The 16,087-nt window shown below is 39.3% G+C and overlaps 1 protein-coding gene across 1 annotated transcript in view; it reads left to right on the top strand.

Annotated features, from left to right (window-relative positions):
* The first annotated feature begins 4,451 nt into the window (after positions 1-4,451).
* Positions 4,452-16,087, top strand: part of LOC120527313 — an 88,953-nt gene continuing 77,317 nt past the window's right edge. Inside the window, exons 1-2 of the mRNA XM_039750578.1 lie at positions 4,452-4,468; positions 10,625-10,709. Of these exons, the coding sequence (XP_039606512.1) occupies positions 10,659-10,709 (51 nt within the window). The 5' untranslated portion in view covers positions 4,452-4,468; positions 10,625-10,658. The remainder of the gene's footprint in view (positions 4,469-10,624; positions 10,710-16,087) is intronic.

The raw sequence follows: 16,087 nt of genomic DNA, 5'->3' as shown, positions 1-16,087 counted from the left end.
AAAAATATTTAACACAGTGTTCATAGAAGATAACACCATGCCTATAAAAAAAAAACCTTCAATTAGTATGCTGTATTCAATGGCTCATCAATCTACTGTTATTTCAGTCAAGGTCAATGACAACAAAGATAAAGGAATACAAATAATATGATATGTACAGTAAAGCCCTGTAAAGACCTCTGTAGATCCTCTTTCCGCTCATTCTTTAAATCTTTGTCATCACATATAGTTCCTGTATAATGAAATACACAGGGGTGGAATGCACACAGTTTGATATCGCTTGTGAAAAGGACAGACCCAGCTGCCTCAGCTTATTGCTTGTTCTGAGTGTTCATATTGTATAGTACTCTGACCCCGTTTCAGATATGTACCAGTAAATGTATCATTTAATTGCTTGATACTGTTCCTCTTAAATGGCACTCATAGAAACGCAATGATTCTGTATGTTTTGCTCTGACAGTTTGTCTGATAATCTACCTAAAATTTGTACAGTGCACATGTTTGTATAATAAATGTGATGTTCAAACATAAACCTTCTTAAAACTGTAACTTTGTTTTAATTTGCAAGTAATTCAAGTATGTTTGACCAGGGCCCAAAATTTTACGGATGCATAAGTCAAGAGGGTATATATTTTCAAGAATATTTTACTAAGATAGATAAATAATTAGATTATTAGGTAAAGTCAACCATACAGTGTGGGAAAGTTAACTTCTATTATAGATTCAACTGCATAGGAGGTATATATTTGGACATGATTTGCAGTAAAACAAGTGTATTCCTATACGTTTACTTTTGCTTTGAATTTGCTGGTTAGTTGCAACTGTGACCAGACCCATACAGTATAAGAAAACATTAATAATTTTCATTACAGTACAGCTCAGTAGTTTGCAATAGACACACTATAACAGCATAAAGGCATATGCATAGTGCTATATACTTGAAATTTTACCCTCATTCATATAATGTGTATTAATGGTCTTTTGATATATTATGGATTCATTACATAATGCTCCATGCATGAGTGTGCACCCATGGAGATATAAGAAAGCTTCAACTATGTGATCAAACTGTAGTTAAGAACAGCACTATATGTGTAACTACTACATTGCATTAGCTCTGAAACACTAGCAAACTTCATAATTCAAAGCCACAGTAATACTGATGCTTCTTTTATCTGGGTTTGTCTCTAAGATGCTTTACTAAGTATTTTAAATGTATTAAGTCAAAGCTTTTCTAATACGTAGTTGGGACAGACTTAACAATGACATGTACTTCTACCATTTCTTTTTAATAATTATGACAATTGATGTCATTAGCTGTATTAGTAAATCCTCCCTGTTCTCTGTCACCTCTCAGTGCCCTGTCCTATTATTATCCTTCAGACCTGTTAATCCCTTCTGACTTTGAAATGATCTTTACAATGCATGTATGATCATCAGTGATAGACCCAATATCAGTCTTTAGTAGCATTCATTCAAAATCATCAACATTTGCTTTTGGTCTGTAATTGATGAATCCCCTCTTCCCTCCAAAATGTCCACTCACAGTAAATCTCAGTAGTAGGGCTAGAGTATATCCTGCTATGTGTACTCAGCCATACTATGCAAACATACATGAAACACAAATGAGTTAGACAATAAAATATAAGATGTGACTGGAAAAAAAGGATTTAATTTGAAAGCCTTGTGTTTCTTGGCTGATTATGCAATAATCTTCCAACTTTTCTCTTTTTATATTTTGTCTTTTTCTAACGCTCTAACTGTGCTTACCATGAACAAGCAATAGTAAAATGTCTAAATTACAGTGACAATGAGCTGTGTGAGCTGAACTGGAGGATGCCAGTACTGACATGACCATTTCAAATGTGATGTTAAAGCTAATTTAACTGAAATTGACAATACAGAGGTAATTAGCCATAGTGGAACTCCCGGCTCTTTAGCCACACTCCATCAACCACCAGTACAGACAGCAATCCACGACAGCCCAAACTAGCAAAAAAAGTAGGGCATCACAGATGTATTTTATGGCAAATATTCTTCAAAACATGGTATTAATGCTACCTTTTAATTTGCACGTTATTTTTTTTTTGCATTTATGTAAGTGATGTAGACTTAATTCAGGTAAACTAATGTTAAACACCAAGCCCCACTGCCACCAACAATGTCAAAAATAAAAATGTCTGGCCCTTAATCAGGTTATCTAGCCTCACACATGCCATATCTGGGAAAAGTTTCTAGTGCTGGGCGTTGTCACTCGAAAAAAGCACCTAAAAGGTTCAGAAATAATTTCAACTATAAAGAAGAAAGTATAGATTTTAATGCTGACTGGTACATGAAATATGGAGAACAGCAACAACATTTATTTATATAGCACATTTTCATACAAATTACAGCATGTAACTCAAAGAGCTTTACAAGATGAAAAAAGAAAAATATAAAAATAAGATTAGGCAATACTAAGTAACAAAGAATAAAGTAAGGTCCTATGGCCAGAAGGACAGAAAAAACAAACAAAACCAAAAAAACTCCAGAAGAAAAAATACAAAATCTGCAGGGGTTCCCAGGCCACGAGACCACCCAGCCCCCACTGAGCAAAACAAAATAATTGCTAAAAGGTATTACATCTCTGGCATATGTGTTGCAGTTTTATCTGGAATCTGAATGTGCTGAAACTGAAGGGACATCAGTCTGGTATCATTTAATTTGTGCTTTAATTTTGGAGCCTTAAATATATTGGTTTTTTTTTGCTTTCTCCCCTACCTTGGACAGAAAATCTGTCACAGTGGCTTCCTACATCACCCATCTTCTATGCCTTGGTTACTTTTTGAGTTTGATTATGTGGAAAGAATTAGTTAAACAAATTAAGGTTTTTTCTGTTGGATAAGCATATGCTTACTAAGGAAACTAGAGTGCATTTGTGGATAACTACTGTACATCTGTTGGTTACAAAAGAGAAACCTAATGTGTTCTCTTTGTATACCTGTTGGACATATAGGCGCCAAGTGCCCTGCAATGCTGCCCTGGATAAGCAGGTTGGAAGACGCAACAATGGATGGATAGTACAGCATTGCAGCCTTACATCTATTAGTTCTGGTTTGATTTACGATTGTGGCCCCACTTTTGTGGAATACTAGTGTAGTGGGTTTCCAATGTGGGGCCTACTTTCTTCCGCCATAAACAGACATAATAAAATTTGTCCTGGCCTTTTTGGCTCTGACAGCAACAACCCACTCAATGACAAACATACAAGAAAGTGAATGGATGGAATGAAGTAAATGAATTCATCTGTGGACCAGATACAGCAGTGCAAAATGCTAAAGTGGTGCAGTATATAAGCATGCTATTAAATGGGTGGATTGAATATGTCCCAGTATTTATCTAAAATGATACTGCACATAAACTCCTAACATGCAAATTCAGTACATTTAGGCAAGTTTAAATTTAGTTAAAAGTCTCATAAATAAAGAATATAAAAATTCCAATTCCCAACATTTTTTCACAGATGGTAGGTATTATATTTGGATATTGAAAATAAATAAAATACAGTAAAGTTTAATCGAATATTATCAACAAAAAAGAATACAGAACATGTTGAAAGAGTTGGAATGATTTGAAATTAAGATTAGTAACAATTTCAGGTGGCGCAGTTGGTAGCGCTGCTGCCTCGCAGTTAGGAGACCTGGGTTCAATTCCAGGGTCCACCATGCGTGGAGTTTGCATGTTCTCCCTGTGTCTGCGTGGGTTTACTCCCACAGTCCAAAGACATGCAGGTTAGGTGCATTGGTGATTCTAAATTATCCCTGGTGTGTGTGTGTGTGTGTGTGTGGGCTGGTGCCCTGCCTGGGGTTTGTTTCCTGCCTTGTGACCCTGTAGTTAGGATATAGTGGGTTGGATGGATGGATGTACAATTTCATCTGTATATTATAAGGAAGGTAATGTCATAATTTATTTATTTTGTTTCAGTATTACAGAGAAAAGAGCTAGGTACAAATTATACACTGGTGTTTGAAACACATCAAATAAATACATATCTTTGAGCGCAGTTGTCCCAATAAAAATGTTTATAATATGGGTCACAAACTGAACTTTAAAAGGGCGTCAGTCACAGCCTTGGGATGCACTAATATAAGATTCATGAAACTCTAAATTGGACGCAAACGATTAACAATTTTAAGGATTATGTCCATACATTCTTCGACGAAAGTCAGGCTTACAGTCTAATAAACATTACCTAGCAGAGGTCACCATCTAGTGGATGTATTTAATTGGCAACAGCAATTGCTTCGCACAGCCCGGCCTCCATCCATTTAGCACTCGTCGGCAGGCAAGCGTCTTAACCCCGCGCAGCACCAAGAAACGCTCGAAAAGGACTGACAGGTCAGCTATCCAATAGGAACTTAAGGAATTGTTGTGCCTGTCTTTCTAAATACGTCATCAGCAACACGTAGCAAAGGAAAGGCGACGTAAGGTAACTTTTTTGAAAACACTATAGTTGATTTTTCTTTTATTATACATGATTATTTTCGATACGTGTAGTAACACTTTCCTGTAGGCTTGGCAAAAGAAATATCACGGAAACAAATAAAAAAAAAAAGTCGTTTCCTTAGCAGGACTCCCCGCCCCGTTTCCTTAGAAACGGGTTTGATACAATAATGTTTATGGTAGAAGTGATCCGCTCATTCTGACAGGACCGCGACATAATGATTCGGTCAAGCGGGAAACGAAACACCGTGTAGGAGAGGCTGCAAGATAGCTGCAGTTTGCTACAGCTTCCAACCCACCAGTGTCTAAACGTGTAAGTAGCGAGAACGTGTGGGCTCTACCTCAGGGAATCCAACTTGCTGCTTTTCAAAGTTTTTTAATAGTTAAAATGACTTAAACAGAATTTCCACATTTTCTACGTTTATGCGTTTTTTATTTTCTTCAGTTTATTCATATATGCAGATCTATCTATCTATCTATCTATCTATCTATCTATCTATCTATCTATCTATCTATCTATCTATCTATCTATCTATCTATCAAAACACAAGCCTACATATTTTGAATTACATATAAGATTACTCCTTTGTGTTTCTGTTAGCTGCACAAGTATATTATTTATTTAGCTCCAGAGTACTGTATTTGTAAATATAATCTTTCCTTAATGATCAAAATGTGCCTTTATAGGAATAAACTGAATTGTGACAAAGTAAACTGTGCTCCCACACAACTCCAGGTGACAAAATTCCATTTCTGGCTCATTCAATACCTGTGTGAAGTTGTATGTTTGCCCTCTCTAAGATTTTTTTCAGGTACTTAAGTTTTCTCTTACATTCTAAAGATAGGGGTAGGTCTAATAAAGGTGTGTGCTTGTGTGAGTTCTTGGGTAGACTTACCTTCCATCCTTGGCAGATTCTTTCCTTGCACCTGATATTGCTTAATCTTTTGGTCTTTGCATTCCTGTATTGGAAAGAAAGGGTTCAAATGAAGTAAATGTATTATTTTTGATGATAATGTGATCATTATTTCAAAAATCTTCATGATTAGGAAGCTAGAAATTATAAAGATGTGATGATGAATGTTGTTAGTGTATATGCCCCACAAGTTGGGTGTGCGATAGATGAAAAAGAAGATTTTTGGAGTGAGTTGAATGAAGTGGTGGAGAGTGTACCCAAGGGAGAGAGAGAGTAGTGTTTGGAGCGGATTTCAATTGACATGTTGGTGAAGGGAACTGAGGAGGTGATGGATAGGTATGATGTCAAGGAAAGGAATGAAGAAGGTCAGATGATAGTAGATTTTGCGAAAAGGATGGACATGGTTATGGTGAATGCGTATTTTAAGAAGAGAGAGGAACACAGGGTGACGTACAAGAGTGGAGGAAGATGCACACAGGTAGATTATATCCTATGCAGGAGGGTCAGTCTGAAGGAGACTGGAGACTGCAAAGTGGTGGCAGGTGAAAGTGTTGTTAGACAGCATAGGATGGTGGTCTGTAGGATGATGTTGGATATCAAAAAAAGGAGGAGAGTGAGGGCAGAGCCAAGGTTCAAATGTTGGGAGTTGAAAAAGGAAGATTGTAAGGTAGAGTTCCGGGACAAGGTAAGACAGGAAATGGGTGGCAGTGGAGAGTTACCAGATAGCTGGGCAACTACAGCAGAAGTGGTAAGGAAGGCAGCTAGAAGGGTGCTTGGTGTGACACCTGGACAGAGGAATGAGGACAAAGAAACCTGGTGGTGGAGTGGGGAAGTATAGCAGGGTATACATAGGAAGAGGTTGCAAAGAAGAAGTGGGATAGTCAGAGAGATGCAGAAAGTAAACAAAAGTACAAGGAGATAAGATGCAAAGTAAAGCGAGGGGTTGCGAAGGTTAGAGATAAGGTGTATGGTGAGTTGTACGAGAGGTTGGACACTAAAGAGGGTGGAAAGGACCTTTACCGATTGGCTAAATAGAGGGACAGAGCTGGGAAAGTTGTGCAGCAGGTTTGGGTGATGAAGAATAAACATGGAAACATACTCAGAAGTGAGGAGGGTGTGTTCAGAATATGGAAAGAGTACTTTGAGAGGCTGATGAATGAGAGTTAGATAAGGTTGGATGATGTGGAGATAGTGAATCAGGAAGTGCAATGGATTAGCAAGGAGGAGGTGTGGACAGCTAGGCAGAGGATGAAGAATGGGAAGGCCGTTGGTCTAGATGCCATAAATGTGGAAGCATGGAAGTGTTTAGGAGAGATGGCAGTGGAGTTTTAAACCAGATTGTTTAATACAATATTGAAAAGTGAGAGGATGCCAAAGGGGTGGAGAAGAAGTGTACTAGTGCCGATATTTAAGAATAAGGGAAATGTGCAGAACTGTAGTAACTACAGAGGGATAAAATTGATGAGCCACAGCATGAAGTTATGTAAAAGAGTAGTGGAAGCTAGGTTAAAAAGTGAGGTGATGATTAGTGAGCAGCATTATGGTTTCATGCCAGGAAAGAGCACTAAAGATGCAATGTTTGCTCTGAGGGTGTTGAGGGAGAAGTATAGAGTAGAACAGAAGGGGTTACATTGTGTCTTTGTGATCTTCGAGAAAGCATATGACAGTGTGCCTAGAGACGGGTTGTGGTCTTGTAAGATGAAGTCGTGGCAGAGAAGGATGACCCTGAAGAGGTAAAAATATGTATAGAGAAGAGAGGAATGAAGACCAGTAGGAAGAAGACAGAATAGATGTGCGTGAATAAGAGTGAGGTCAGAGAAATAGTGAGGATGCAGGGAGTAGATCTGGTGAAGGTGGATGAGTTTAAATACTTGGGATTAACAGTACAGAGTAACATGGAGTGTGGAAGAGAACTGAAAAAGAGAGGGCAGGCAGAGTGGAATGGGTGGAGAAGAGTGTCAGGACTGATTTGTGACAAATGGGTACCAGCAAGAGGGAAAGGGAAGGTCTACAAGGCAGTAGTGAGACCAGCTATGTTATATGGGTTGGAGATGGTGGCACTGACCAGAAAGCAGGAGACAGAGCTGGAGGTAGCAGAGTTAAAGATGCTAAGATTGCATTGGGTGTGACGAGGATGGACAGGATTAGAAATGAGTACATTAGAAGGTCAGCTCGGGTTGTAAGGTTTGTAGATAAAGTCAGAGAGGTGAGATTGCGTTGGTTTGGACATGTGCAGAGAAGAGATGCTGGGTATATTGGGAAAAGGATGCTAAGAATAGAGCTGCCAGGCAAAAGAAAAAGTGGAAGGTCTAAGCGGAGGTTTATGGATGTGGTGAGAGTGGACATGCAGGTGATGGGCGTAACAGAACAAGATACAGAGGACAGAAAGATATTGAAGAAAATGATCTGCTATTGTGCCCCTAACAGGATCGACCGAAAGAAGAAAAATAAGATTAATTTTTCAAAACAATTTTTCAGAATCAATGAACATCATCATTGTGCATCCTGTATAACAAGAACCAGCTCTGGATGGGATACTGCACATCACAGGATACGTACCTCACACACACACACACACACAGTGTAGCTGTGTTTGCTGACAGTTTCCAAATAGTTCAGAATAGTTCAAAATGCAGCTTCCATTCCAGCAATTTTTATGCCTTGTTGTGCAAGAAAAAAAACTCCAGTCTAAATGTTTTCATTTAAAAATATTTAGTGAACTTCAAGGCAAACAGTTCACACAAAAAATAAGGAAGAAAGCTGATAATACATAATACAACAGAAAATATTTTCTTGTCTATGTTGTTTCACTTAAGGCTTAAGTGTCTATGTCACATTTCTTTAAAATGTCTATATGTTATCACATACACTAAGACCTGCATTTGATAATTAAATATGGTCAGAAAACTATATGTCCTTATTGCCATTTGTGTTCAACAGTTTGTTTCTTTCAGGCTTTCTAACTACAATCTGAGAGCATTCTGTGGTCTAAATACAGTAATACAGCACAACGTTAGGAACATTCCATCAACTTGTTTGTTTATGGAGGCAAAAACAGAATCTTCCTCCCTGTCTATGTGAAAGGTACATTCTATTCAAATTAAGCAAAAACTTCACTAAATTTACCATTAACATTAACTTAAAAGATTTGGCTCTTATATATATTAAAATAAAGGGGAAACTATCTAAATAAAGGTAAAATTGTTTTTTTTTTTTACTGAATAAATAAAGGAAATAAACATTTAAATAACAGAAAGTTTTTGTGGTCATTCTTGAGTGGAATTTAAAGTAGTCAACGCATTTAGACCTTTTTAAATTGACAGGAGACACTGCCCCCTGGAGGCTGTTGTTCACAAAACCATCTTTAGCCAGTGCTCTGAGGTCACAGAGCTGGGAGGCAGGAATAAACATTAAGTTGACAGTAAAAAATAAGGTGTAATTGAGGTGTTATTGTGACAGTATGACAGCAAAGCAGAATAACAGGTGTTCTTGTTATACTGTTCTGTTTTTTCTTCCCTTTTTATTTTCTGCATATTTTTTCATTTTTTAAATTCATGTCAGTTTTTTTTTTACTTTAAATCTATAGTTTATCTGAAGTTTATTTTTTATAAATAGGACAAACTGAGTTCTCCCTCTATGTACAGTAGTTTTTCCCTTTGATAGTTAGGTATAAATTCCCTTTATAGTATTTTGATTTCCTTCTTAATTTAATTTCAACTTATCTGCATTTGAGTACTTCTTTCACCAAGGAGATTACATCTTAGAATGTATGGGAACAATACTATGATGCATGAAATTTTTCAATAAACCCCTTTGCTTACAATACATATTTGAATTAATCTTGGGGAACTGACAATTGATTTATAAAGTACTAGCCACAGTACCTGTCGAAATAATTAAAAAAAAATCACTTGCCCTACAAGTACTTTTCGCTCATTTCCTCTGTATTCTGATGTATTTGAATTTCTCTTCACCAGTGCTTCCTTTTCTGAGTGTGTGCCCGTAATCCCTGCTTCCCAGGCTGTTATTATTTTCAAGGTGCCATCCTTTCCTCCAGTCTGACTTTCCATCTTTTATACTTTGCATCTTTTTAATTAAAAGAAGATTTGGACATTGTAAGTCTGGCGTTAATCTCACCTGTACATGTTCTGTTGTTGTTTACTTCAGTGTTTTTAAACGTTTTGGGTCTGTGGATCCTTATACAAAAAAAATCTGATCTGTGCAACCTCTCTCTCTCTCTCTCTCTCTCTGTGGAACCTCTATGAAATTAAAAAAAGGAAATTATTACAAAATAATAAGATAAGTGAAAACTTTGAATTAAGAAAATATTTATAAATCTATGCATATACTGTTCATATTTATGATAAAATATAAAATAATAAAAACTGTTACAGGCATGTAATGCAAATGGCCAGGATTTGCTGGTATTGTATGACACAAGTCATCAGTATTGCTTTATGTGTTTCCTGAAGAGCTTAGTTAATCTTTTTTGAAAGCTAAAGTATATCTGCAAGGTAACATAACTACCGGTCCCTGTCTGTATTGTACAAGAACTGCACAAGGACACAGTTTCTGTTTGATAAGAACATTTTTTTTTCTGCTTTCACGTCATCACAAAGTCTTTTTAAAAATCTGACCTTGTGAGAACCAGTGAACATCCACGTGTAACAATAATAAAAAAAAAAAACAGAAGTCTAACTTGATTGTATTGGTAAAAATACATAAATAAAAACCATAGTAATATTAATACATTCAGTTTAGTAAATGTGCTTAAGAAGATGCACAATGACAAATATAACACTGCATGCATCACACAACAGACATTTAGTAACAATCATGACAGAGGCATGGAGCAGGAGGAGATCTGCATTCTGGTTTGGGTGAGCTCAGATCAGTATTGTGCTAATTTGTGCTTGTTTGTTGATCAGCACTGATTTTTCCAGTAGATTCAGCTCATAGAAGACATTATGACTGATGTCTCATGGAACTGCTGTAAGGTTTTGCTGAACTGTATGGTTCCCTGGAATGCAGTTTAAGAAACACTGGTTTAGATCATTGCTTTCTGTCATTTTGTCACCTCTCATGATCCTCACATCTTGTCTGTTTCAGTTACTCCATTCATCAGCGTTTCTCATCCCAAAATCTGTTTGAAATGTTTACTACTTCCTTTTGTATACTTTTAGCCACATCCTTTTTTATATAATAAATATGTGCTTATTTTTTTCCAGGAATTTGAATCTTGATAATAAAAGGGATTTGAAAATGGCAAGCATACGCTGGTCTAATGCTCCAAAGATACCACTCTCAGAGGAGGTATATCGTTTTTGTTATTCATATTTGATGATTATTACCATACTTATTTTATTTTTACTTTGTTTGTATAAATGTAATCAATTTTAAAACTTCAGAATTATTACTTTTACAAACTGTTACAAATAATCTACTCACAAATTGCAAATAGGAAAAAAAATGATGATAAGATATATAGACATAACCCTAAACCTAAGTAAAATGTACAGAAAAAAGCAGAAATTGACCTAGTAGCAGCTGAATATAGCAGTTTAAATTATCAAGAAAACACTTAATTAGAACATTAGGAACATTTGATCAGCGGTGGAGTAAAGAAGAAGGGAGCAGTGAGCACGCCGAAAAGCTGAGAAAATTAAGGAAGGAAGGAAGTGAGTGAGGAGGCACATGAGCGCGGGATGTCATTAATGTATATAGGCAGGGAGGCAACCACGTGGTAGGTGCGCGGACAGCAGCTGTGCAGAAAAAGGATGGGGGACTGGGGGTGGCCTTTGTGCATCTCTGCCGTGAAATAAATCATCTGAAATGAAATGAAAATGAGGAATGAAACCGCCAAAAGGAGAGGTCAGTTCTGAAAGTTCCTTAAGGCATGATGGTGAGAACCGCCAAAAAGAAGACGTTATTTTCGAAAATTCGTTACGGGGCACGGTGCGAAATGAAACATACTTAACATTTGTAAGTATAGTGTAAAGGATGAGCATGGGAAATTTGGGCTTCCTACGTATATTGGAAGTCGCAGAATTAGTGAAGAGGGGTTTCCTCTATCTATATATACAGTTTAGGGGGTACACCCGTTTCCCCCCCTTGGGTGTTGCAATAGGACCTGAAACATACCTAACTTTTGTAAGGACACTGCAAGGAATGAGCACACGAAATTTCAGCATCACACCTATATGGAAAGTGGGAGAATTAGTGATGAGTAAGTGAGGGCTTTGCTTTTTATATGTATAGATTCCATTTACTGTATCTATGGTTCTCTGTGTGAAGAAAAACTTTCTAATATTTGTGTTAACAAGTTTCCATCTGTGCCTCTGTATTCTTTTTGAAGAACTCCTTTAAGAATAACAGACTGTACTAATTCCTTTCATAGTTAAAAAAGTAATCATGTCACCTCTTAATTTCTGTTTATTAAACATAAAAGGTTAATCACTTCAGTATTTCTTCAAAACTAATATCTTGCAGTCAAAGAATTCTAGAGTTTTTTCGACTATTCCTAGCACTACTATGTCATTTTTGTAAGCTAGAGACCAAAACTTTATTTAGTTCTCCAAGTGAGGTCTCAACAGTGTTTTATAAGTGTAAGCAGAACCTCCTTTATCTTGTACTCCTCACATTGCGCTAAATAACTTAGCATTATGTTATCCTACTAAATACCTTCTGTACAGTGTCTGGATGTAGAGACTGACAAATCCACAACTTCTTGTTGTCCTTCTCATATGATATTTGCATATGCAAATCTAACATTTCTAATTCCTATACAGTATGTAATATTTTACATGTTCTTACATTAAATTTCATTTGCAACAAATCTGCCGATGCCTGTATACTATCAATGTCCCTCTGTAAAAATGTAGTGATTCTCCATGCTACTAATAATGTGTGTGGTCAAAGGGTTTTTTGATGCTTTAAACATGAAACATTCCAGATTTCGAACAATTAAAAATCTTAATTTGTTATTATTATAGAAGTTAAAATATTTTATTTTAGTAGCTGTAGCACAGTTCCCATGGAGAACAGATTTACACAACAATCAATCCACTACAGGAAACAATACTTTGTCATCATTCTTGGACCCTTCCACCATAACCTTTTAAAATCCACTTCTTGTTCAGGGTCATGATGAGCCTATCCCAGTTGCCTTTAGGGCAAAGTGGAGACCAACCTTAGTCGGGGCGCCAGTCCAGTGCATGGCCCAGTCATATACACCTGCACTCACACAGGACAAAACCTGAAGTTATAATTATGTGCCTCCCTTGGGTTATTTTTAAAAGCAGTAATTAAAATCTCTTCTATCACTGTCACACAGAAATACCCCTGCCCTTTCAATGAAATTGCAGACTGGTTAACTGTTCATTGAACCAAAATGTTAGATTAGTTGCCTACTGTAAATTATCTGAAATGGAGCATTTGGAGAAACTGACTCAAGAGATGACATGCTTTGTACCTTGTCTTTGGACAATGAAAGATGCATCATAAACGGCTTGTATAGCCAGACAGTGCTCTGATTGTAGAAATATAATACAATACAAATAAAATACTCCCGGCCTGCGGTACGTGCCAGCCACTTCACGTCTCTGGCACTTGCGCATCTGGACTTCACTTTCACCAAACAACAAATCTTTTTATTTTCGTGGATAGGCCTTTTCATTGTGAAGAAACGCTACTTTTCCCTGATAGCAACTCAAATTAGACAATCTACAAGTCTCTGACTTAAAGTTTAAAGCCAAACAATAACTACATATTTCTATCATATCACCTATGTTCATATTTTCGCTCTCTTTTCACTGTTCCATTATTTCACCAAGTAATAATTTCCATTTGCTAGTGCTAATGCAATCTTCACTATCAGTTTTTTTGAGACTTTTGAATTTTATTACTTTCATAATCTCTAACCTGCTCTGCATGTGTATTGCGCCAACGTTTTTGAACCTCTTTATGACGTTCTACTTTGTCTTCTACTCATTGTCTTTAATTTCCAACCCAGCTTGGAGATGAGAGTGCAGGGACTGTGTCTGACAATAGAATTCACACAAATGAGAAGTGAGTGGACCGTGGGCGTGGGTGTAAATGTTTGAGAGGAGGGCTGGACTTGTCAAAATCTCTTGGCAAAATACTTGTCTTGCAGGACCTGAAATTATCTCTTGTGGGAGTTGAAATTATCTCAGAGAAAGTTTTGTTCCAGGATTTCCTTTTATAATATATACAGTATATATTGTCACACACGTGTGAGTAGGAGGCAGCTAAAGGGTCTGAGTAAGTATAATAAAACATCCGACCAGGGGATGACGGAGTGCGCTGACTGTCTTTCTCAGTTCCCTACAGACCTTTCCCGGGAAATCCTGCAAGGTTCCGGCGCCTCAGAAGTCATCACTTCCAGAGCCTTGCCCCTTTGCAGACGTCACTTCCGAAGCCAGCTCCTTTTCTGATATAACTTCTGGTTCTGGCCATTTTGATGACATCAGTTTCTTTAAAGCCCCCATCTTGGGCTACTATAGTCAGTTCTGTTTTGGACTCTGTTATATGCACATCGTGCTACTTATTTCAACCATTTTGCAGCTGGGAAAAACAATATACGGGTGGCTGCCCCAAACCTTTATGATGTCTTGGACTCTTGATTGTCACTATATATATATATATATATTGTGAACGCTGGCCCGGACACAGACAGACGGACAACATATTTTTGCCCAACACACTGTTTATTTACACTGGTGCTATTTACAAAAGTCACGTGCATTCACACAAACCCCAGTGCCTCTGCCCTGATTTCCCCCAAGTCCAGGGCCCACAGTTCTGTGCCTTGCTTCCTGGCCGCCTCCTGTCCTCGCTCTCCAGCTCAGTCCGCTTCCTCCCGACTTCCACCACTCACTGGAGGGAGGCGGCCCCTTAAATAAGGCTCCCGGATGAGCCCCAGGTGTTCCTTCCTTAGCCACGCCCAAGCGTGGCGGAAGTGTCGGCTGTCTTCCTGGCAGCTCTCCGGGTGCCACACAAAGTCTTCCCCCCGGCACTTCCTGGTGTGGCGGAAGTGCCGGGCTCCCGGGATAATTAGGCACCGGGGCGCCGCCTGGCGGTGGCCACGGGTCCCTACAGGGCTGGGCTTCAAAGCCCTGTACCCGAGGCCCCCTGCCTAACCAGGACGGACGCCCCCACTCTGTCTGGAGGAGGCACTCGCCCTCCTCCGGTCCTCCAAGGCGTCCCGGCCGGGCTCCAGTCCTGACCGGCAACCGCACGGGATAAACCGGCATCGGGGTGCCGCCTGGCGGTGACCACGGGCCCCTACAGGAAGGGCCTCCATGCCCTCAACCCGTGGCCCCAACAGAACCAGGACGGACTCCCCCTCGCGGTCTGGAGGAGGCACAAGCCCTCCTCACGTTCTCCTGGGCGTCCCGGCCGGGCTCCATATATATATAAAACTGCTCAAAAAAATTAAAGGAACACTTTGAAAACACATCAGATCTCAATGGGAAAAAGAAATCCTCCTGGATATCTATACTGATATAGACTGGGTAATGTGTGAGGAACGAAAGGATGCCACATCGTTTGATGGAAATGAAAATGATCAACCTACAGAGCCCTGAATTCAAAGACGCCCCAAAAATCAAAGTGAAAAAATGATGTGGCAGGCTAGTCCATTTTGCCAAAATTTAATTGCAGCAACTCAAAATTGTACGCAGCACTTTGTATGGCTCCTGTGTTCTTGTATACATGCCTGACAACATAGGTGCATGCTTCTAATTAGATGACAGATGGTGTTGTGGGGGATCTCCTCCCAGATCTGGACCAGGGCATCACTGAGCTCCTGGACAGTCTGAGGTGCAACCTGGTGGCATTGGATGGACCAAAACATAATGTCCCAGAGGTGTTCTATTGGATTTAGGTCAGGAAAGTGTGGTGGCCAGTCAATGGTATCAATTCCTTCATCCTCCAGGAACTGCCTGCATACTCTCACCACATGAGGCCAGGAATTGTCGTGCACCAGGAGCCACTGTACCAGCATAGGGTCTGACAATGGGTCCAAGGATTTCATCCTGATACCTAATGGCAGCCAAGGTGCCTTTGTCAAGCCTGTAGCGGTCTGTGTGACCCTCCATGGATATGCCTCCCCAGACAATCATTAACCCACCACCAAACTGCTCATGCTGAATGATGTTACAGGCAGCATAATGTTCTCCATGGCTTCTCCAGACCCTTTCACTTCTGTCACGTGCTCAGGGTGAACCTGCTCTCATCTATAAAAAGCACAGGGCACCAGTGGTGCATCTGCCAATTCTGGTATTCTATGGCGAATGCCAATCGAGCTGCATGCTGCTGGGCAGTGAGCTCAGGGCCCATTAGAGGACATGGGGCCCTTGGGTCACCCTCATGAAGTCTTTCTGGTTGTTTGGTCAGAGACATTCACACCAGTGGCCTGCTGGAGGTCATTTTGTAGGGCTCTGGCAGTGCTCATCCTGTTCCTCCTTGCCCAAAGGAGCAGATACTGGTCCTGCTGATGGGTTATGGACCTTCTATGGCCCTCTCCAGCTCTCCTAGAGTAACTGCTTGTCTCCTAGAATCTCCTCCATGCCCTTGAGACTGTGCAGGGAGACACAGCAAACCTTCTGGCAATGACACGTATTGATGTGCCATCCTGGAGAAGTTGGACTACCTGTGCAACCTCTGTAGGG

The sequence above is a fragment of the Polypterus senegalus genome, chromosome 4 (genome assembly GCF_016835505.1).
Source record: "Polypterus senegalus isolate Bchr_013 chromosome 4, ASM1683550v1, whole genome shotgun sequence".
Taxonomy (NCBI): domain Eukaryota; kingdom Metazoa; phylum Chordata; class Cladistia; order Polypteriformes; family Polypteridae; genus Polypterus; species Polypterus senegalus.
This window is presented reverse-complemented; position numbering and strand designations above follow the sequence as displayed.